The sequence below is a fragment of the Pseudophryne corroboree genome, chromosome 11 (assembly GCF_028390025.1).
Source record: "Pseudophryne corroboree isolate aPseCor3 chromosome 11, aPseCor3.hap2, whole genome shotgun sequence".
NCBI classification, from domain to species: Eukaryota; Metazoa; Chordata; class Amphibia; order Anura; family Myobatrachidae; genus Pseudophryne; species Pseudophryne corroboree.
The window spans coordinates 46,955,852-46,980,238 of NC_086454.1; the positions used below are offsets into that span (position 1 = coordinate 46,955,852).

The window sequence follows — 24,387 nt, forward strand, 5'->3', positions numbered from 1 at the left end:
TGCAGATCCCGTCTATACCCCATGGTTCTTTGAGCGGCCCAACATCCTCTAGGACAAAATAGAAATAACAAAAATGTTGTCCAAATCCTGTTTGTAAGGACCTTACTGTATTTTAAAGATACAGTGCCTTGCTAAAGTATTCGCCCCCTTTGCATTTTTCATGCTTTGTTGCCTCTCAACCTGGAATTAAAATGGATTGTTTGAAGGTTTACATCATTTCATTCATAGAACATGGCTACAACTTTGAAGATGTTTTTTTTTTTAAATTGTGAAGCAAATAACAAATAGGACAAAATAACAGAAAACATCAGCGTGCATATCTATTCACCCCCCTAAAGTCAGTACTTTGTAGAGCCACCTTTTGTGGCAATTACAGCTGCAAGTCGCTTTGGATAAGTCTCTATGAGCTTGCCACATCTTGCCACTGGGATTTTTGCCCATTCCTCAAGGCAAAACTGCTCCAGCTCCTTCATGTTGGATGGTTTCCACTTGTGAACAGCAATCTTCAAGTCTGACCAAAGATTCTCAATTGGATTGAGATCTGGGCTTTGACAAGGCCATTCCAGCACATTTAAATATTTCCCCTTAAACCACTCAAGTGTTGCTTTAGCAGTATGCTTCCGGGTCATTGTCCTGCTGGAAGGTGAACCTCCGTCCCAGTCTCAAATCACAGGCAGACTGAAACAAGTTTTGCTCAAGAATATCCCTGTATTTAGCACCATCCATCTTTCCCTCGACTCGAAACAGTTTCCCAGTCCGTGCTGCTAAAAAACATCCCCACAGCATGATGCTGCCACCACCATGTTTCACCGTGGGGACGGTGTTCTTGGGGTGATGGGATGTGTTGGGTTTGCGCCAGACATAGCATTTTCCTTGGTGGCCGAAAAGTTAAATTTTAGTGTCATCTGACCAGAGCACCTTCCTCCATACTTTTGGGGAGTCGTCCACATGCCTTTTGGCAAACTCAAAACATGCTTTCTTATTTTTAACACTAAGTAATGGTTTTTTTCTGGCCACTCTTCCATAAAGCCCAGCTCTACGGAGTGTACGGCTTATTGTGGTCACATGCGCAGATACACCAGTCTCTGCTGTGGAACTCTGCAGCTCCTTCAGGGTTACCTTTGGTCTCTGTGCTGCCTCTCTGATTAATGCCCTCCTTGCCCTGTCTGTGAGTTTTGGTGGCCGGCCCTCTCTTGGCAGGTTTGTTGTGGTACCATGTTCTTTCCATTTGAAGATGATGGATTTGATGGTGCTTCGGGGGATCATCAAAGATTTGGATATTTTTTTATAACCCAACCCTGACTTGTACTTCTCAACAACTTTGTTCCTGACTTGTTTGGAGAGCTCCTTGGTCTTCATGGTGTGATGCCTCTTGCTTAGTGGTGTTGCAGCCTCTGGTGCCTTTCAGAAAAAGTGTGTTTATACTGACAGATCATCACTTAGATTGCACACAGGTGAACTTCATTTCATTTATTATGTGACTTCTGAAGGTAATTGGTTGCACCAGAACTTTTGAGGGTCTTCATAGCAAAGGTGGTGAATACATATGCACATGCCAAGTTTAAAATTTGTATTTATAAAAAATATTTTTTTATATACATTTTTCTCATTTCACTTCACCAACTTAGGCTATTTTGTGCAGTTCCATCACATAAAATTCAGATAAATTAATTAATTGCAGGTTGTAATGTAACAAAATAGGTAAAAAGCCAAGGGGGTGAATACTTTAGCAAGGCACTGTATGCGTAAATCAAAATGGATGCATCTCAGTGGGACATATTTTAATTGCGTCTCCACATCTGTTCTGAGCGTTTATGGTAAACTATAAAGTGCACTCAAAATCCAGTACGGTAATGTACAGTATATACTAGGTAGAAAAGGGATAGGTAGAGAGGGAGAATGCTGTGCTTTATCCTCTGGGTAATAGAGGACAGGGTAGGTATATAAATTGTCTGGTTGGAACATGCTAGCATCCTGCTGTAGGGCTGATCAGGTCTCAGCAGACACCTACTGTATGTATAGAACGGATCATTGCCGGTGTTGTTATTGATTCAGTACAAGTGGTATCAGAGGACAGACAGCCGCAGGGCCTCAGAAAGCTGTGCATACAAGCTTGTAATGTGTTAGGAGTGGGAATTGTAGGATTGACAATAGGAAGGAAGGATAATGGAATCCTGGCCGCTGTATGGGATGCATCATTAGGTCAACAATAATAATAATAATACTACGGTCGACCCCACAATGTCGACAGTTATGTTAAAAAAAAAAGTCGACCAGGAACATGACATTTTCTGTGTTGACATCTGAAATTCCGACATGCTCAGAATGTTGACATTAGGGTTAGGCGGAGGGCCGGGAGAGTTAGGCACTAGGGGGAGGTTAGGATTAGGCTGTGGGTTGGGGGATTAGAGTTAGGCACTAGGGGGAGGTTAGGATTAGGCTGTGGGTGGGGGGGATTAGGGTTAGGCACTAGGGGGAGGTTAGGATTAGGCTGTGGGTTGGGGGGATTAGGGTTAGGCACTAGGGGGAGACTAGGATTAGGCTGTGGGTTGGGGGGATTAGGGTTAGGCACTAGGGGAAGGTTCAGGATTAGGCTGTGGGTTGGGGGATTAGAGTTAGGCACTAGGGGGAGGGTAGGATTAGGCTGTGGGTTGGGGATTAGAGTTAGGCACTAGGGGGAAGTTAGGATTAGGCTGTGGGGTGGGGGGATTAGAGTTAGGCACTAGGGGGAGGCTAGGATTAGGCTGTGGGTTGGAGGATTAGAGTTAGGCACTAGGGGGAAGTTAGGATTAGGCTGTGGGTTGGAGGACTAGAGTTAGGCACTAGGGGGAGTTTAGGATTAGGCTGTGATTTGGGGGGGATTAGGGTTAGGCACTAGGGGAAGGTTAGGATTAGGTTGGGGGATTAGGGTTAGGCACTAGGGGGAGGTTAGGATTAGGCTGTGGGTTGGGGGGATTAGGGTTAGGCACTAGGGGGAGGTTAGGATTAGGCTGTGGGTTGGGGGATTAGAGTTAGGCACTAGGGGGAGATTAGGATTAGGCTGTGGGTTGGGGGGGTTAGAGTTAGGCACTAGGGGGAGGTTAGGCTGTGGGTTGGGGGATTAGAGTTAGGCACTAGGGGGAGGTTAGGATTAGGCTGTGGGTTGGGGGATTAGAGTTAGGCACTAGGGGGAGGTTAAGATTAGGCTGTGGGTTGGGGGATTAGAGTTAGCCACTAGGGGGAGGCTAGGATTAGGCTGTGGGTTTGGGGGATTAGAGTTAGGCACTAGGGGAAGGTTAGGATTAGTCTGTGGGGTGGGGGGATTAGAGTTAGGCACTAGGGGGAGGTTAGGATTAAGATGTGAGTTGGAGGGATTAGGGTTAGGCACTAGGGGGAGGCTAGGATTAAACTGTGGGTTGGGGGAATTAGAGTTAGGCACTAGGGGGAGATTAGGATTAGGCTGTGGGTTGGGGGGATTAGAGTTAGGCACTAGGGGTAGGTTAGGATTAGGCTGTGGGTTGGGGGGATTAGAGTTAGGCACTACTAGGGGGAGGTTAGGATTAGGCTGTAGGCTGGCAGAGTTAGAGTTAGGCACTAGGGGGAGACTAGGATTAGGCTGTGGGTTGGGGGATTAGGGTTAGGCATATGGGGGAGGCTAGGATTAGGCTGTGGCTTGGGGGGGATTAGGGTTAGGCACTAGGGGGAGGCTAGTATTAGGCTGTGGGTTGGGGGATTAGGGTTAGGCACTAGGGGGAGGTTAGGATTAGGCTGTGGGTTGGGGGGATTAGGGTTAGGCACTAGGGGAAGGTTAGGATTAGGCTGTGGGTTGGGGGATTAGGGTTAGGCACTAGGGGGAGGTTAGGATTAGGCTGTGGGTTGGGGGGATTAGGGTTAGGCACTAGGGGGAGGTTAGGATTAGGATGTGGGTTGGGGGGATTAGGGTTAGGCACTAGGGGGAGGTTAGGATTAGGCTGTGGGTTGGGGGATTAGGGTTAGGCACTAGGGGGAGGTTAGGATTAGGCTGTGGGTTGGGGGGATTAGGGTTAGGCACTAGGGGGAGGTTAGGATTAGGCTGTGGGTTGGGGGGATTAGGGTTAGGCACTAGGGGGAGGTTAGGATTAGGCTGTGGGTTGGGGGGATTAGGGTTAGGCACTAGGGGGAGGTTAGGATTAGGCTGTGGGTTGGGGGATTATGGTTAGGCACTAGGGGGAGGTTAGGATTAGGCTGTGGGTTGGGGGGATTAGGGTTAGGCACTAGGGGGAGGCTAGGATTAGGATGTGGGTTGGGGGGATTAGGGTTAGGCACTAGGGGGAGGTTAGATTAGGCTGTGGGTTGGGGGGATTAGGGTTAGGCTGTGGGTTGGGGGATTAGGGATAGGCACTAGGGGGAGGCTAGGATTAGGATGTGGGTTGGGGGGATTAGGGTTAGGCACTAGGGGGAGGTTAGGATTAGGCTGTGGGTTGGGGGGATTAGGGTTAGGCACTAGGGGGAGGCTAGGATTAGGATGTGGGTTGGGGGGATTAGGGTTAGGCACTAGGGGGAGGCTAGGATTAGGCTGAAGGTTGGGGAAATTAGAGTTTGGTACTAGGGGGAGGTTAGGATTAAGGGGGGTACACACGTACCGATGTGTGCTGAGCGAGGGGGGGGGACGCTCACTTCACCCAGTGGTGAAGTGAGCGATCTAACTAGATTGCGCCTGCATGCGCAAGAACCGGCAATAGCATCGCACATCACTATCGCCATGGGGCATACACACGGAGAGATGTGTGCTTCATTTCTAAGCCATCTAGTCAGATTGCTTAGAATTTAAGCACACATCGCTACGTGTGTACCCCCCTTTAGGCTATGGGTGGGAGGTAACAATAAAAAATAGAAAGTCATAAACCAATGGGTTGTTTTTGGTGTCCGCGTATAAACATTAAATTTAGTGGTGGGATTATCTGCTAGGGGGCATTAGTCAAAAACTTGCCTAGGGTTCCACAGCTGACTCTGCACACAATTATCCCTATATTGATAGATTACATCATTATACTTGGAATGTGTTGCATGCTTTTGCAGATACACATATTAATTTATGATCTGTGTTTATGTAACTTTCTTGATTGTTTCCAGAAATGTATCCGGTTTAACCCCAATGCCACAGTTTGGGTGGCGAAGCAGCGGATCCTGTGCACACTCAATCAGAGCCTGAAGGACGTCCTCAACTATGGCCTTTACCAGCCTTTCAGTAACGGGAGAGACGGAAAGTTCCTGGACGAGGAGCGACTTCTGCGGGAATACCCCCAGCCGATGAGCAGGGGGGTGCCATCATTGGAGGTGTGTGTGGGGTTTGCTTCTGATCCCTCAAAATGCCGCAAGGATGAAAAGGATTCTGCTGTCAGTGTTACAGTCCAAATGCCATTGGCCACTGCTGTTTGTCTCCTTAGAAAGACCTGCATGTGCTTATATTTAGTGTTTTATCCTGACGGTACCGGTTTAGTATGTATCTCAGTATAGTTCAGTCGCCGACTACTCCTCTGGACAGAAGTGGCAGCAGCGCCACCTGCAGATTATAAAGGGGAACTCACGAGGAAACGGACTCTGAGTCCTAGCTGTGTTTTATTCTTGCAGGTTTACAATTTGTACATTGATGGGTTTGGCATTCTCTGCTCTTCTCTTGCAGTTCCGTTATAAGAAGAGGTTGTATAAGCAGTCCAGCATTGACGAGAAGCAGATTGCCAAGCTGCACACAAAGGTACGTTGAAGGTATTTTTCTTTGACTGAATAAATATGTATTAAATACATTGTGTAATGATGGAGAGGGGTTGTGACATTTTATTATGTATCCAGGTGACTATAAAGGAGATGTGGGGCAATTGTGGGTTTAGGGCAGAGATGTACGCTGACCTGATGATCTATGTACAGATGTGTCCTCATACAGGCCGGGATGTACTAAGGGAAAAATCCAGTAAAACCCCCGTTTTCAGGGGTTTTACCGCATTTTCAAATATACTAACCCCCGTTCGCCGGGTTTTCGTTGCCCAGGGTATCGCCATCTTTGGATGGCCATACCCCATAGAAGCCTATTGGCTTCTTATCGCCGGCCGCCGCAACCCGCCACAGATGCCGACCCCCCTCCCCCCGGCATACCTTCCTCCAGGCTGCCCTGGTACCGGAAGGTAATCTCCTCCTCCCCCTAGCAACGCAGCTGGAGGTCCTTCCGGCTGCAGGGGGGAGGAGGAGGCGCCGGGGACAGCCTGCTGCTGCTTCCCGGCGTGTGGGCAGTGTGGAGACCCCTGGGAGGTTATGGAGACCCCCCGCAGACCACCTAACAGGTATTGCGGGGGGCCTCCGTCACTGCATTGCGATGTTGATCGCATATGTTAGTACATATGCAATCAACATCGCTGCGATGTGTGGCGAGGGTCAGCGATGTATGTTAATACATCCCGCCCACAGTATTTCAGCAGTTGTGCCCCTCTCGGTGTGCCAGAACCCATGAGACTCTGCTAGTGTTGGGCGTCTTTTTTGCTGAAAATGCGTCGTTATCACAGCACAATGCGGCTGTGCTGGGTAATGTGATGTGGCACTTGTATATCTGTGTGCGACTGAGTCTCTGTATAAGAAGTGCGGTAATGTAGCAGCTGCAGCTTTTATCCAATACATGTTCCGCTGTGCTCCGTATACAGACTCAGTCACACACAATATACAAGTGTCACAAATGAAAGTAATCAGCACAGTCTCCGCATTTGCTGCAAAACAAAAAAAAAAAGATGCCCGACGCCGACGGAGCTGCACAGGACCTGGCGGCTTACTCGCGTCAGGCATCTTGCGCTGTATGATGCATGGAGGCTAGATGTATGCTGACACATCTGTACACCTCCGATGTCTGTTGATCTGTGACCCCTATGCCACAGCATGTCAATCATTTGAGGGGTGGGGAAAGAGAGGGGGGCCAGCAATATAGAAAACGGGGGCACCTTAGCCCCATTTCCTGGGCTTGCTGAGGCCAGTGGCACATAGCTTCACTGGCTTCAACAGCGTGAATTCCCGGTCATCCTGAGTAACCTGATGATTACTCAGATGACTGATGCAGATGATCCGCTACATGGGGAGGGAAGCTGGTCACAACTTCGGACACAGCAGCGGATTAGAGAAGTCGGAAGGAAATGTCTATTTACACAAGATTCCTGCGGTATTAGTACATTATCGCACAGAGGGGGTAATTCCGAGTTGATCGCAGCAGGAACTTTGTTAGCAGTTGGGCAAAACCATGTGCACTGCAGGGAGAGGCAGATATAACATGTGCAGAGAGAGTTAGATTTGGGTGGGTTGTGTTCAATCTGCAATCCTAAATTGCAGTGTAAAAATAAAGCAGCCAGTATTTACCCTGCACAGAAACAAAATAACCCTCCCAAATCTAACTCTCTCTGCACATGTTAAATCTGCCTCCCCTGCAGTGCACATGGTTTTACCCAATTGCTAACAAAATTCCTGCTGCGATCAAATCAGAATTACCCCCAGAAGCTGCATACAGAGCTGCAGCAGCTGCGTGACTAGTGTCAGTCTCTGAGGGCCTAATTCAGACCTGATCGCAGCAGCAAATTTGTTAGCTAATAGGCAAAACCATGTGCACTGCAGGGGGCAGATGTAACATGTGCAGAGAGAGTTAGATTTGGGTTGTTTATATTCCTGTGCAGGGTAAATATTGGCTGCTTTATTTTTACACTGTAATTTAGATTTCAGCTTGAACACACCCCACCCAAATCTAACTCTCTCTGCACATGTTACATCTGCCCCACTTGCACTGCACATGGTTTTGCCTATTCGCTAACAAATTTGCTGCTGAGATCAGGTCTGAAGTATACCCTAAATCAGGTGCTTAGAACATACATAGGTAGACCTTAGTGTGCGCCCGTCACTTACACACAGGGCATGCGTACACAAGAGTGTAAGCTGTCATTTCTATAGGAACCAGTGTACTCGCTAGTTCCCGGTAATTGCTGGGCTGCAGTCTTATTATATAGCTGAAACCCATAAAATGACTTTAAATCTGTATAAACGATGGAACCATTTGAAACATTCCGGCTGTTTCTCAACTAAAATTTCTCTGTCACTTAGTCAGCGACCGATGCGGCAGTACTTGCTCGTCTACATTTTACAGAGCTGGTTTTGCAGACGAAAACAATGGCTGTTATAACTTTATTTATGGGTTAGTTTGAACGGAATGAGCTGGAATGTTTACAGAGTACTGTACATTATAATTCCCTCTTCCCGAGCCTTCCCATGAGTCAGATGAAAACAGGTCAGTGCTAAATAAACCTGCAATTGGGAGCACATTGTTTACTGACTCTGTGTAATTCCAGGCTAATTTACGAAAATTTATGGATTACATTCAGCATTGTTCTGTGGAGAAAATTTGCAAGATGTTAGATCGGGGACTGGATCCGAATTACCATGATCCAGAAAATGGTGGTAAGAAACTGCTGTAGCATTATTAACTGTTTATGTGCCAGATTATATGAAGAGCTCACATTTGTGAAATTGTTATTATTTGGGCTGACAGAAATCACTTGTAAAATGGCTGCCGCGGCCATTTCCAAGTGATTTACACATGTGCACTGGAGATGTCTACCTGGGAACAAGGCGCGGCTGACATGTTCCCGGAGACCAGCGCATGCACAGTAGACTCTGGCATTATTCCAGAGTCTACTGCTGTCGGAGAGGAGGCGGCCCGCGACGGAAGCTTCACGCAGGTCCCCTCTCCTCTTAAAACGCTCCTGGTTGGGTTGTCATATTCAGATAAAGAAACTGTATATCTCCTCTACATGGGGCGTGGTATAGAAGATCGGGTTCGATAGCGAATGCCGGCGATCAGAATACCGACCGCGGCATCCCGACGATCAGAATCCCGACAGGGGAAGATAAGTATACTCATGTCTCCAAAATATGGCAAGTTTCTGGGATCTGCAGGGTAATGGATATTGGTTCAGCTACAAAATGGCTTCGTCACTGTGTGTAAGTAACAAGTACATTTTAATTTTGCAACTCTGGAAGCTGTGGTAATGCTGTGTGCTGCTGTGGCGCATGGACTGGAAAGTCACTGTATGAAGTATCTAGAGGCAACAGAAAATGTATTTTGCAGTTAGAATGAACTAGGCCTCATTCCAGTTAATACTGTAATAACACGGTTTAGATTGGTTCAAAATGGCTGTGGCATTCTCCGATTCATTAATTTGTTGTTACCAATTATAGGGGTCTATTCATTAAGCAGTGAAAAGAGTGAAGAAGTAAGCCTGTGGAGAAGTTGTCCATGGCAACCAATCAGCTGCTCCGTACAATTGTATAGTATGCAAATTATAAATGTTACTTCAGTGCTGATTGGTTGCCATGGGCAACTTCTCCACTGGCTCACTTCTCCACTCTTTTCACTGCTTCATGAATAAACTGTACCCCTAAGATGTTAATAGGGTAACATCTAATGAAATGTCTGAGTGATGTCACTGATATATATGAATATACTGACTGCAGTCTCATGACTGTAGGGGGAGATACTGGGGGAGAAGACTGGTAGGTTATGAGAGAGGAATAGATTTGAAGATCAGATGTGGAGAGGTTGAGCTGGAGGATGTGTTGATGTTGATAAAAGTACTGTAGGTCATTGCATTGGTCATTTTGGTGACGACAATGTCTATGGACAAAGAGGGTGAAGACCGGACTAAAGAGGTTCGGTGACAGTGGGAGGCGAGAAAGTGGGTTGGACGGTTGTAAACAAGCTGTTTAATAGTTGTGGAAGCCAGTGGAAGCAGAGAGGTTGTGTGGTAGTTGGGAGATTGAGGAAGGAACTAGAAAGAGTATATGTCTGAAGACAGTGAGGAAGGCATTGGTAAAACGGGATAGATTATAAAGGTGAGCCAGGTGCAGGAAGGCATTGGGATAGAGGGAACATAGAAACCCATCACTTCATAGTCCTGAGTTGCGGTGCAGACAAGGCCTTTGACTGAGTCTCTTGGGCCCATATTGACAGAATACTTAGATTTCAGAATTTCGGCCTAGATTTTCTCCAGGTGTTTCATACCCTCTATCAGGCTCCACAAGCCTTCCTAACGATTAATGGTCACAACTCCAGACTCTTTTCCCTACACTGTGGCACCAGACAGGGCTGCCCTGTATCTCCCCTATTATGTAACCTGGCCTTAGATCCTCTTCTCCGCCACTTTATAAAGGAAGCTAGATGGCAGGGTATAAAACTAGCGGATCGAGAACTTAAATTCTCGGCATTAGCTGATGATATTTTACTTTACTTCAGCAACCCACGGGTGGCCATACCACATCTACTCGACATTTTAGACTCCTTTGAACAAGTATCTGGGTTCAAAATCAATTATTCTAAAACGGAGGCATTGGCCTTCTTTCCCTCGGCCAAAATGGGTTGGGGCGATTCTTTCCCATTTCACTGGGCCACAAATAATTGTATTACCTATCTAGGTATTGTGTTCCCTAATCATCCTTCCAAACTATATACCCTTAACTTTTCCCCATTGTTCACTAGGACATACGCTGACTTCGCTAGGTGGGCCCACCTCCCCCTCACATACACAGGCAGAAGTCATTTGTATAAAATTATCAGTTTCCCGCGTTTCTTATATGTGCTTCAGATGCTTCCGCTGATACCACCCAAAAGCATATTTATTCAATTGGATAAGGCACTATTTAAATTTATTTGGGCGGGCAAACGCCCTAGATTCTCATTGTTTAAACTACGTCAACTTCGGTCCCTTGGTGGCCTGAATTTACCGTTCCTATATACCTATGCTTTAGCAGCCAATTATAGAATTGCTCTGGACTGGATCGGCGGACAAAGCATATATGCTAACACATATTTAGAACAATCCTTTGCACCTTCTTGGAATCTGGTATCCCTATTACACACCACCCCCAATTACATGCCAAATAGCGTAAAGGACAATTTACTCATATCCTCTACCTGTGCAGCCTGACGATTGGTCCGCTCACAGCTTAAACTATCACGACATAAGTCACTATTCTTACCTCTCTGGGGTAACCCAGACTTTACACCCCACACAATCTCTCACATATTTCATACTTGGTATGACAGAGGTCTGAAATACATCCATCATTTCTTGGACACTGAAACTTTGACCTTGCTTACACATTCACAGGTTATGGCACGTTTTCATTATTTACAAATCCCATTATTTCCCTTCCTTCAAGCCTGTAGCTATGTGCAGAAGGTTCTGTCCTTGATACCGTTACAGGATAAATCCCGCAATCTGGACAAAACCTTGCATCTGGACGCGAATAGTAGCTTTTCTACAGCCCTCCTACACTCACACTCTCGCACCTTACTGAACTTAGAATCTGCCTCAGTGGGTCTCCTGAAATGGAGACTGGAGTTCCCAGATCTCTCTTTGAAGTTGATTCTAGAGGCCAACACCTATTTGGATAAAACATTGGGTTTAATCTCATATTCAGAAATGCATCAGAAAATCTTACATAGAGCATATGTCACCCCCAAGCTGCGACATCTTATTGGGGCCGCCTCCTCGTCCCATTGTTTCAAATGCGCTGCTCCAGACGCAGATCTGGTTCATTGTCTATGGTCCTGCCCCAAGGTGCAGGCACTTTGTCAGGCACTCCAGTCATACATCACAACAGACCTACAGATACAGTTTAATATCACTAAGACGTGGGCATTTTGGGGCATATATCCGAAATCCTCTCCTGTCAGACTGTCCAAAGGACAGCGCATTTTACTAATTAAACTAGCAGCTGCCACTAAGAAGACAATCCTCTCCTAGTGGATCTCTACCGATCCCATCCCCATCTCACTATTGCACCCTAGGATCTCCCATCTTTTCCACCTTGACTGGACTAACACCACTTTACAGAAGGAAAAACTGACTGAACAATATTTTCATATTTGGCTACCCTATGTCCTGACTCTTCCCCCGATTATAAAAGAAGCTCTACGGAAATGTTTTAAGGATACTAAATGGTATATCTTGGAGACTCTTGATTCCACAGCCCCCTTCTGATCGCACTGTTCCTAAATGTTCAACTGTCCCCATTGTTATTGTTGTCTCATGTTGATACGGTACCTGATTGTCTCCTCTAGTGTATAGTTTTGCTGTCGCCCTGGGTGGAGCACTATCACTATTATGGTTCTACGCATTTTTCAATGTTCTCATGTAATGCATGTTGTGTCTTCTTTGAATGATTTTGATGGTCACCTGTCAATAAAAAACTTTTGGGGGGGAAAAAAGAAAAAAAGAAACCCATCACTTTCCGCTTATATGTATGATCTTACAGTCGCACTTATACTAATGATACTGGGCCTTATACAGAAGTGGACGCAATGTTAGTGAGGTGCAGACGTGCCCTCAGCGGTGATTAGCACCTTCCCTAATCCTAGTGTGGACACGTATATCATTACTATAAGCAATACACGATAAAAGCGTTAGTATAAGTGCTATATGGTAAGATTATTGATCTCCTATATATTTGCCCAACTCTGTGATTCTGTGCCTGGCCGTAACGCTGGGCGGAGTCACAGGCACAGATCTGGCCAGGAACAGTCCCCTCCCCATCTCCGCCCAGTCCCCTCCCTATCTCCGCCCAGTCCCCTGTCTCCCTTCTCCCCGTACACTCTCTGGTGACAGAGCAGCCGCTGACTGTGAGCGGAACTCACACTACCCGCCTCACAGACTAGCGGCTGCTGCAGAGTTCAGGGGGACATGCTGACACTGACAGCCGCACTCGCTCCCCCTCCCACCCGCGGCAACCACCCGCATCTGCCCCCCACCCGCGGCACTCCCGCCCTCTCCCCCTTCCGCAGCACCAACATCCGCGGCACTCCCGCTCAGAGGCGTCACTTACTGTTATAACACCCTGGCGGTCGCGGGTGAAAAGGGGGCGTGGCTTCGCACCCCGACCCCCGTTTTCGGCACATTGTGGGTCGGGGGATACGGCCTTCACCCGGACACTGCTGAATCTGCAGTGCTGGCTTCTGCGCTGTGACAGGAGCCAGGTTGCAGCATCCAGCTCCTGTCACTGAGCAAGAGCCGGCACTTTGGTGTCACCCCTCAGAGGGTAACACCCGGGTGCGGCCCGCACCCACGTTGTGGCGCCACTGCTCCTGCCCCCTCCCCCACCCGTAGCACAAACACCCGCCGCATCCACCCACCACCCGCGGCACTCCCGCCCCCTCCCCCGCCCAGAGCACCAACACCCGCGGCAACCAACCGCATTCGCCCCCCACCCGCGGCACTCCCACCCTCTCCCCCACCCGCAGCACCAACACCCGCGCCACCTACCCGCGGCACCCACCGCATCCACCCACCACCCGTCGCACTCCACCCCCTCCCCCACCTGCAGCACCAACACCCGCACCACCCGTGGCACTCTGCCCCCTCCCCCACCCACAGCACCAACACCCGCTGCCCCCCCCTGCGGCACCCAACGCATCCCCCACATCCGCTCCCACCCGCGGCTCTCCCGCCCCCACCCGTAGCTCCCACACCTGCAGCACCCCCCGCCCCTCCCCCACCCGCTGCAACCCTGCCCCTCCCCCATACCCACCTCTCCCCCCCGCTGCACCCTTCACCCAACCCGCACCACCACCGCATCTGCCCCTCCTGCACCCCCCCTCCCCTACCCACGGCACTCCCACACCAGCTTCTCCCACAGCCCCCCCCCCCGACACTCGCGCGGTGAAGCCGCGCGCGCTCCCGAAAAGGGGGCGTGGCCTATGAAAATGGGGCGTGGCTTCGCGGGAGGACCACGCCTCCGTTTTCGTCACTGAGGGGGCATGCCCAGCGCTCTGTGAGCCGCTGGCATGCTCCCTCTCCCTCTGACTCCTCCACTGAATAGACGCTGTGCGTATGCGCACAGCGTCTATTCACCGCTGCTCTGCTAAGCAGAGCAGCGATTGACAGAGCCTCCCAACTGACCCCCCCACCGCGGGACACTGTGGCCCGCGGGTGGGACAGCGGGACAGTCCCCAAAAAACGGGATTGTCCCGCGAAAATCGGGACAGTTGGGAGGTATGCCCATACCCACCTCTCCCCCGCTACACCACCCCACCCGCACCACCACCACCGCATTTGCCCCTCCTGCACCCGCCCCTCCCCCATCCGCAACACCCCTGCTCCCGCACCCCCTCCCCCACCCGCGCCAACCCTCGGAAAACCCCGCAGCCGCCTCCCACACCCCAACCGCAGCACTACTGCACCCGTCCCTGCCCCCCGCACCTGTCCCGACACCCATGGCACCACACTCCCACCCGCAGCCCCCCACTCCCCCACCCACGGCACTCCCACACCAGCTTCTTCCACAACCCCTCCCACACCCATATCACCCCTGCTCCCAACCCTCCACCCATGGCACCCTGCCCCTCCCCTACACTGTGTGTATAAGCGCCTCTGCCCCCTGTGGGTATTGTGTGTATAAGCGGTTCTGCTACCTGTGGGTAATGTGTGTATAAGCGTCTCTGCTACCTGTGGGTATTGTGTGTATAAGCGGTTCTGCTACCTGTGGGTATTGTGTGTATAAGCGGCTCTGGTACCTATGGCCATAGTGTGTATAAGTGGCTCTGCTACCTGTAGCCACTGTGTGTATAAGCGCCTCTGCTACCTGTGGGTATTGTGTGTATAAGCGGCTCTGCTACCTGTGGGTATTGTGTGTATAAGCGGCTCTGCTACCTGTGGCCATTGTGTGTATAGGCGGCTCTGCTACCTGTGGCCACAGCACCTTGGTATCTTATCTACAGTGCATTGCTGTTACTCATCTGGTACTTCATAATGCAGACACTAGCAGTATATACTACACTATGTTATTCATTGTGTCCTGCGGCCACTCTGCACACCCTCACAAAGGCCTACGCCCCCTTGACAATCGCACGCCCTCCCCCCTTACAATATTTACCCACTGCCATAAAAAAAAAATCAGGTAATACTCCATGTAATAACAATTATAGCACAGCTGAAGCCCGTGCAGGGGATAATGGGTCGTAGCCTCTTGCAACGGTATTTTCTCTCTAACCCCTTGCCTCTCTTTATCCTCTCCCTACCACCCTGACTCTCCCTATCCTTTACCGATCGCACAGCGTGTCTGTACATTCCCTTTCTCCCCCCCTATGCCTCTCTATCTTATCTCAACCGGACACCATTTCTGTATGCCCTCTATACTGCCCTGCGTTTCTGATTCTGTTATCTACCGCCCTGCGTATGTTCAAAGCCGTGCAGAGGTTAACGGGGCGTAGCCCCTAACGACGGTGTGAAGAGCGCCCGTAGGGCGCGATGAATCACCTAGTACTGTATATGTACGATCGGATAAGATTATTAGTATATGTGCGATCTCAAAAGACCATTCATTTAATGGCAATATGGTAAGATCGCTAGTGTAAGTGGAAATCATAAGATCATTCATATAAGTGGATATAATATCATTGGTACAGTATAAGAGCACTATAATATAATCATTCGTATAAGCGTAAAATGTCAATCTGGAACGTCCAGCAAATGCCGATATGGGTTAGTCCGCTGTCTGGATACCTGACGGAGCAGCTTCGCCTCCCGATGCTCTGCTTGGCCAGCTTGCTTAAATGGGGTATACAGAGAGTCCACGCCCTGTGATGTGTGACCACGCCCCTGCCATTCATGGCAACACCCCATTTTTTGTGCATGTGCACGACTATGACAAGCCCACGAGAGGAATGTTGGGGCATATGTTAAGCCCCAGTCCATCCCTGAGTTTATGTGTGATATAAAAAGATAATTAGTATAAGGCCGAAATTTATCAAGCCTTGGAGAGTGACAAATAGCAGGGTAATAAAGTATCAACCAACCAGCTCCTAAGTGCCATGTTACAGGCTGTGCTTTAAAAATGAGAGTTAGGAGCTGATTGGTTCGTACTTTATCACCGTGCAATTTATCACTCTCCAAGGCTTGATAAATCTGGTCCTAATAAGTGTGATATGATATCATTGGTGTACGAGGGGTACCCAAAAGTATAGGAATTATGTTCTAGAGGTCAGGGCACTTGTAGTACGGGCTTCCGTCTCTATGGCAATGTTTGCGGAACCCTTCTGAGCCAGTGTCCCCGCTGACGTTGGGGGGAAGGTAGCGCTTGACTTCAATGATTTTGTTTCCAACAATTTATTCACTCTTTCGCCTATATTTGTGATGGCTGAGTCACATGAACAACGTGCTGCTGTGACATTCTGTTTCCTTTTGGGGAAAAATGCTGTGGAAACGGCTACAGTATAAAGTTTTTATTTGGAAGTTTTGAAAACGTTGCGTCATGATTTGAGGAGAAACGTCCTGATTTGTGGTGAACAGGTGACTGGTTCTTCCGTCATAACAACGCACCTGCCCACACAGCGCTGAGTGTTAAGCTGTGACATGACACCTTTGCCTCACCCGCCGTATTCTCACGATCTCGCACTGTGCTACCTTTTTTTCTTTCCTCGGATGAAAAGAGACCTTAAAAGAAAAACGTTTTGCTGATATTGAAGAAGTGAAACAAAAACGGCAAAAGTACTAAAAAGCATCAATGAAGAGAAGTTTAAAAAATGTTTTGAGCAATGGAAAAACTTTTGGACAAATGTATATATTCAAGTGGAGAGTACTTGGAGGGTGACTGAAGTTTCAAAATGTACAAATTATTAATTAACTATTCCTGTTTCTTTTGGGTACCCCCTCGTATGTGCAATATAATAAAAACCTTATCATAAGTGTGATATGATAAGATTATTCTTCTTTGTGTGATGTGATACGATTATTAGTTTATGTGCAAAATCATAAATTACTAATATAGGTGCAATATGATAAATTCATTATGTGGGATATAATAAGGTTATTGGTGTATTTGCGATATAATAAGATCATTGGTGTATGTGCGATATAATAAGGCCATTGGTGTATGTGAGATATAATATGATCATTGGTGTATGTGCGATATAATAAGATCATTGGTGTATGTGCGATATAATAAGATCATTGGTGTATGTGCGATATAATAAGATCATTGGTGTATGTGTGATATAATAAGATTATTGGTGTATGTGCGATATAATAAGATCATTGGTGTATGTGCGATATAATAAGATCATTGGTGTATGTGTGATATAATAAGGCCATTGGTGTATGTGCGATATAATAAGGCCATTGGTGCATGTGCGATATAATAAGGCCATTGGTGCATGTGCGATATAATAAGGCCATTGGTGCATGTGCGATATAATAAGGCCATTGGTGTATGTGCGATATAATAAGGTCATTGGTGTATGTGCGATATAATAAGGTCAGGCCATTGGTGTATGTGCGATATAGTAAGGCCATTGGTGCATGTGCGATATAATAAGATCATTGGTGTATGTGCGATAGGAGGTCATTGGTTTATGTGGAATATACTGTAATAAGTACATTGTATGATAGAAGATCATTCTTATGTGTGCGATGTGATATAATCAATAAGTGCAATATGATAATATAATGAAATCATTAGTGTCGGTGTAAAAAAAAAAAAAATAATGTAGGAGGTTAGTATGGCTACGATATGATACGATCATTGGTGTGGTTGTGATAAGATCATTAATGATAAAATGTTAATATATGTGCAATAAGATAAGAACATTAGTATATGTGCTGTGTGATAAGATCATTAGTATATGTGTGATATATGTTCATTGACAAGTTGTACTTCTGTCCCTCTCTTGCTGCAGACACCCCTCTCACTTTGGCGGCACAGCTGGACAACTCTGTGGATGTGATAAAAGCTCTCCGGAATGGCGGAGCTCACCTGGATTTCAGGAGCAAGGACGGGATGACTGCTCTGCACAAGGCAGCCCGAGCCAAAACCCAAACGCCCCTTGTGGTATGTTCCCTGCGCTTAGCATCAATGCAAAGCATATTATTACTTATGAGATGACGCATAAACCAAAAAAGTTAGCAAATGGGTAAAACCATGTACACTGCAGGTGGGGCAGATGAAACATGTGCAGAGAGAGTTAGATTTGAGTGGGGTGTTTTCAATCTGAAATCTACATTGCAGTGGGTATGAAGTCAAGTTGCCGGCAATCAGGATACCGGCGCCGGGGCCCCGACCGCTGACAATGCTGACAGCTGGAATCCCGGCTAACCGGAGCTATTCCCACCCGTGTGTGTCCGTGACACCCAGAGAGTGGGAATAGAACCTGCGGTGAGCGCAGCAAGCCACCGAGCCCACAAGAGGACTCTTTGTGCTCGCCCCACTGCCGTCATACTGACGATTGGGATGCCATTGTCTTTATACTGACGGCCGCCATCCCGATTGTCAGTAAATCCTACTAATCCCTTGCAGTGTAAACATAAAGCAGCCAGTATTTACCCTGCACAGAAACAATATAACCCACCCAAATCTAACTCTCTCTGCACATGTTATATCTGCCCCACCTGCAGTGCAGCATGGCTTTGCCCATTTGGTAACTTTTTTGCTTTGCTAACAACCCCCATAATCCGTTATTCTATTGCACTGCAGTATATATTTTGTACTGTAATGCAAGTGACTATGGGGGTCATCTGACCCGTTTGCTCGCTGCATTTAAACGCAGCAGAGCAAACGGGTCCCTGCTGCACATGCACCGGCGCCGTAGTGCGCCGGCGCATGCCAGACGGCTGAAGGCTGTAGCAGGGATGCGATCGCCGATCGCTGGGCGGAACGGCGGTGTTTGGCCGTCGTTTCGTGGGTTTGGTCCGGCCAACGCAGGCGTGGCCGGACCGAACGGAGGGCGGTCCGCAGCGGCTGCGTGATGGGGAGCGATGAGGAGCTCCCGGCCAGCACGCTAAAGCTGCGCTGGTCGGGAGCTACTCGTGAAGTGCAAAGGCATCGCCGCTGTGCGGTGCCTTTACACTTCTGTGAGGGGGGGCCGGACTGACATGCGGGGCGGGCTAGCCCTGTGCTGGGCGTCCCCCCGCATGTCAGGGATGAAGATCGTAGCTGTGCTAAATTTAGCACAGCTACGATCAACTCAGAATGACACCCTATTTCCAGAAGAGCGGAGATTAATAATGACACAAATTTTGAATCCTTAGATCAATAACTGCAGTAACGCCACTTACATCTAATAAAACAATGTTATGATGCTTCAACTGAAAAATGTTCTGCTGATTTCAATATGTCATTCTGATTGATCAAATGATTTACTTATTACTTATTAATATGAGCAATACATGTTTAATAGGCACACGCTTGTTCCTGATTTCCCTCGTGCTCCGCATTAATCTTGATGTATGTTGCGGGTCTAGAGAGATGTTTGAGGCATCACTTTACCTATTACGAATTACGATATGCTGATCAGTATCGCTGTCTTGGCCTACCTATAGAGCTATCACTGCCCTGTCACTCTCCACCAGCGCATAGGCCATCCACTAAGCAACCTAGGCTCTTGTCCGGATTACTTTAACCTGTTATACTATAGGGGTTTTTGTTTTTTTACAAAAGGAAGGGAGAGAAAAGGGCCCAAACCGGCATATTGTGGAGGCGCAGTTGTGGTTGAGATGGACAGTATCGGATGTCTTGAAAAAGTCCTGGAAGTTCTTGGCCAATGACCTGGAGGTAGCTGTAAAAAAGTACCAGCCAATCAGGTCCTAACTACCATGTCACAGGCTGTGTTTGAAAAATGGCAGTTAGGAGCTGATTGGCTGGTACTTTTTCACTCTCCATTTTATCACTTTCCAAGCGATGATGCATCTGGCCCAATATCTGCACCCGCCTTGGCTCAGGTGACTGCCGCCAGACACCTCAATACGCTCTGTTTTAAGTTTGGCGTATCTTAAGTCCAAACCTCAGAATATGTCAACTTCAAACCAGTCCCCTCTGTGTTTGGCCCTCACTATGGTATCAGAGTGTTGTTGGAGCCATTAAACATCATCCTATATGCTGTGACATTGATGCCCTCTGCTCAGTCTCAATTTAATTTCTTTATTTCCAAAATACGTTGGCGGAATGCATGCCAGGGCTTATATCTCGTTTCCCTCAGACCCTGACTCTACAGTCTGACACACAAACTTTAATAATAGAAAACCCTGCCAGTTCCCAGCTCCTGCTTCTGCTTCAAACACCTGATACCGCTAGTGATCTGATCATCTCATTCTTTATCATTACCTCTGCTGACTGACTCCGTGACTCCTGACTGGATCTGCTCTGTAGAAATCCCATTAGCCTCTTTCAGCTTCCTGCTCTATAAACGCTTACCGCGACCTCGCCTCTTCGTGGGGAGCCGGTCTGTCTTCACTATCTCCCTCAACACTCGGAGCCTCCCCTCAGTCTTACCAATCTCTCCACTCAGCTGCTTACAGTCCCATCTGAACCTTTACAACACGAGATAGGGTGACTTGCTGCTTTGCCTTAAAGGACAATTTACCCTACTTCCTCTTATGAATGATAGAAAACTCTGCAAAGAATTTGCTAATATCTGTAGCTAGAATTACCCTATTGATCTGTGGTACATTAAAGGGGTCTATTCATGAAGCAGTGAAAAGTGTGGAGAAGTTGCCCATGGCAACCAATCAGCTGCTCTTTATAATTTTATAGCATGCAAATTATAAATGTTACTTCAGTGCTGATTGGTTGCCGTGGGCAACTTCTCCACTGGCTCGCTTCTCCACACTTTTCACTGCTTCATGAATAGACCCCTCAATGCCTTGTTTGTCCTTACATATTCATCTGTATGTGTATGTGTCATTTGGCAGGATAAAGCAACTGGAGCCCCGGTTAGGCGCAGGGTTTACCCCGCAGCAAATTGAACACGCTGAGTTAGCTGCGAGGACCCCGAGTGTGGGGCGCCACGACAGATGGACAAATGACAAATTATGTACATAATGTATATAGGGCTATAGGCAGTTGACTAGAGTATATGACACTGTATGTTATCCTATCATACGTCAACCGTAAGCACGGCTATTAAGTATGGTCATAATGATGACATTGACTATCGTGTAGACAATGATGAAATGTCGGCATGTTAGAATGTTGACATATCACCCCTAGCGGCCCAGCGGTCATTTACCTGCTGCCCAGTGGCAGCAGCGGCAGCTTCCGGGTCCCAGTGGTCATGTGACTGTCACTTCCAGATCAGACCTCTGATGTTCCGGTGAGTGTTCCTTCCCTGTGCTTGCTGGTCTCTGAGGTTCTGCGGTTACGGTTCTCGTGGGGGTGGACACGCAAGTGAGGGATGACTGAGGATAATGAAATGACAATCTGGTGGCTATGACTAAAAATATTAACTTTATTGGTGCATATTGGGTATAATTGGAAATATAGACTGGTGCTCCACTCTATTACCGATGCTCTTCAGCTGAAACACACACTTCCCTAGTAAGCAGTTCTAAGTGGCTGACTCTTGTTATGTTGTAAGTAACCTGCCCGAGGCAAGATGTGAATGTGGTCGTGTTGGTCTGGTAACAGGTCACTAGAGCCTTAATAGATCCATTAAATCATTCTATCTATAAAACATTTACAGGATCTATATAAGTAACTATTGATCTCTTCTCTTTCTCTCTTAGTATCTATCTATGCCTTATCTATCTATCTATCTATCTATCTATCTATCTATCTATCTATCTATCTATCTATCTATCTATCTATCCTTATATATATCTATGCTTATATATATCTATGCTTATATATATCTAAGCTTATATCTATCTATCTATCTATCTATCTATCTATCTATCTATCTATCTATCTATCTATCTATCTATCTATCTATCTATCTATCTTTCCATCTTAGCATCTATCTGTCTGTCTGTCTGTCTGTCTGTCTGTCTATCTATCTATCTATCTATCTATCTATCTATCTATCTATCTATCTTAGATAGATACTGTAGACTGATCGATATAAACTCAGAGAGAGAGATAGATAGACATACAGACGGGTTTTTAGAAGTGGAGATGTTGCCCATAGCAACCAGATTCTGCAGTACTTATTTATCTAGCACCCTCTCGAAGATAATAACTAGAATCTGATTGGTTGCTATGGGCAACATCTCCACTACTAAAAACCTGCTCTTCAGTAAATAGACCAGATAGATAGATACTGTAGACTGATAGATATAAACTGTCTGTCTGTGTCTGTCTATCTATCTATCTATCTATCTATCTATCTATCTATCTATCTATCTATCTATCTATCTATCTATCATCTGCTCCTCTATGCATCTGTCTGTCTGTCATGCTGGGAATTACACCGGAGTCTCTTGCGTTACATGTGTCCAGTAATTGCTTCGTCGCGGTTTTCTGACCCTCCGGTTGCTTGCCGTGCCTCAAACTGTTTCTCATCTCTGAGAATCATGTGCCCCTCCAGGGTTTCTCATGGCCTGAATTTAATTCCATATATTTCTGCTTTTTACTGGGTCACCTGCTTGAAATCTTCCATTAGCTGCAATGTAGCAGGCAATATTCTGCATTTCAATGTGCTCCTCTCTGATTGCACCTTGTGATAGAGGAAAATCGCAATTTACTCGGACTTAGAGCTCTTATCAAACTCATTATATGTCAGATCAGGCGGCCTGTGCCACACACATTATGGTCAGCAAATGGATTTGATATTTCTCTGCAATTAGATCCTTCGTCTAAGAAATTGCACCTCTCTGTTTGCTGCATTATTTAGAATTTACTCACTGACTGTGAAATCTGCCGCCCATCTACTTACAGTTCCAGCTTCATTATTCATTCACTTTCACTAAATGAGCATCTTTGTAAATAACTTTATATATTTGGAACAGTCCAACTCCCCATTGTGCATCCGCGGTTGCGAGTAAGCCTGGCAACAGACGCACTTTACGGCAGCCTGAGTTTGCAAGAAACTGCTTGCAGCCCCATATGGGAGCAAGCAAAAGTGCGAATTCGGGCGGGGAGCGAGGGGTGCGAGTTTTGGTGCCATTACTGATGTTTCAACGCCGCTGCAGTGGCAACGCGCATCATTCCTTGTAATTGGATTGACCCCATAGAATAATCTATAAATGGGGAAATTTCTGATAAATCCTTGGTCAATGTCACAATGTTATTTTCTGGTCAGTGGTCCAGGGGGCAGATTACGAAGTCTTGGAGAGTGATAAAATATCAACTAATCAGCTCTTGCCTGTAACATGGCAGCTAGGAGCTGATTGGTCCTTTATCTATCTCCACTTTATCGCTCTCCTAGGCTTAGCACATTTCCCCCTAGGTATGTACGGTCTTTACTACAGAGCTTATTAAAGGGGGACATATGCACCTCATATGTAACCGTTTCCTATAGGTGAATCAGCCAATTTATAGACAGAACCAATATTCATCATGACGTAGAATTTTAATTGACAGGGTCATACTGTATCTCCCATCTATCCCCATTTTTGGTGGGCCAGATCTGATTTCAAAGCTCTTAGATTGGATCAACCTCGGCCCCCCAGGTGCTGTGTAACTACATATCCCAGCATGCCCTGCCTCAGTTTTAGCATGCCTTAATAGCAAAACTGTGACAAGGCATGCTGGGATGTGTCGAAGTCGAAAATATTATACCCACATGCATCAAGTACAAACACCACACAGAGTGGCCTCCGTGCGTGTGCTTGTTCTGCCGTGCGTGCACATGCCCGCACGCTGTGTACATTGGCTCATGAGGCCTTGCGTATTAGCGCGTGGTATGAGTAAACACGGTAGCATACGCATTCGCATGGAAAAGCCACAAAGACATAGCTGACATTTCATCCACGTAGTGCATAATTACACATAGCCCCCACACACCACACCAGCAAGTTACATTTACTTTAGAAATGGAACAATAGAGGGATTCAACTTTACAGGATATGAGGGGACAGAATTAGGTTAGGAGGTGGTGTTTGGTATCCAGTTGTACAGTATTTCAAGGGCAATATTCCGATGGCAGTTTGCAGAAAGTAGCACGCTCCTGGCATAGATATGCGCAGGAATATATTATTAATATCACACTGTATGTATTGTACTCTTGATATTCGGCGGGAACCCAGTGGAAAACATCTGCAAGTACACCTGGAGCAGGCATCGCCCACCTATTCAAACCGACCTATGACCCCTCATGTACTGTAAATGACCAGCTCTTTGACCTATGAAAGAAGAGACTACAGTTTCCTTTGTTTCATGCTTTGGACCATTGTATAAAAACAAGCCTCCTGGCCGGCCTCAGTCTATTCTCTGAAGGTCATCTATCCAGATTGACTGAGGACCGGATCCGGGTGCGCAGGCAAACAAATGTATGTATCTATTGGTTGTAGCTTCTTCTCTTGTATTATTGTATTTCTGTTGTACCCCCTTTTAAGTATATATTTGTTGCTGCGTTGGACCACAACATTAGATATACAATTGGTGTCGCATTTCCTTTCCTGTTAGGGGTTATAAAGTGTATTCCGCCGC

General features: G+C 47.0%; 1 protein-coding gene across 9 annotated transcripts in view; it reads left to right on the top strand.

Moving 5' to 3' along the window:
• Positions 1-24,387, top strand: part of SHANK2 (SH3 and multiple ankyrin repeat domains 2) — a 998,986-nt gene that overhangs the window by 256,119 nt on the left and 718,480 nt on the right. For all 9 annotated transcript variants that reach the window (XM_063944111.1, XM_063944110.1, XM_063944114.1 and 6 more), the window contains 4 exons: positions 5,092-5,295; positions 5,642-5,713; positions 8,325-8,433; positions 17,705-17,856. In XM_063944111.1, the coding sequence (XP_063800181.1) occupies positions 5,092-5,295; positions 5,642-5,713; positions 8,325-8,433; positions 17,705-17,856 (537 nt within the window). The remainder of the gene's footprint in view (positions 1-5,091; positions 5,296-5,641; positions 5,714-8,324; positions 8,434-17,704; positions 17,857-24,387) is intronic.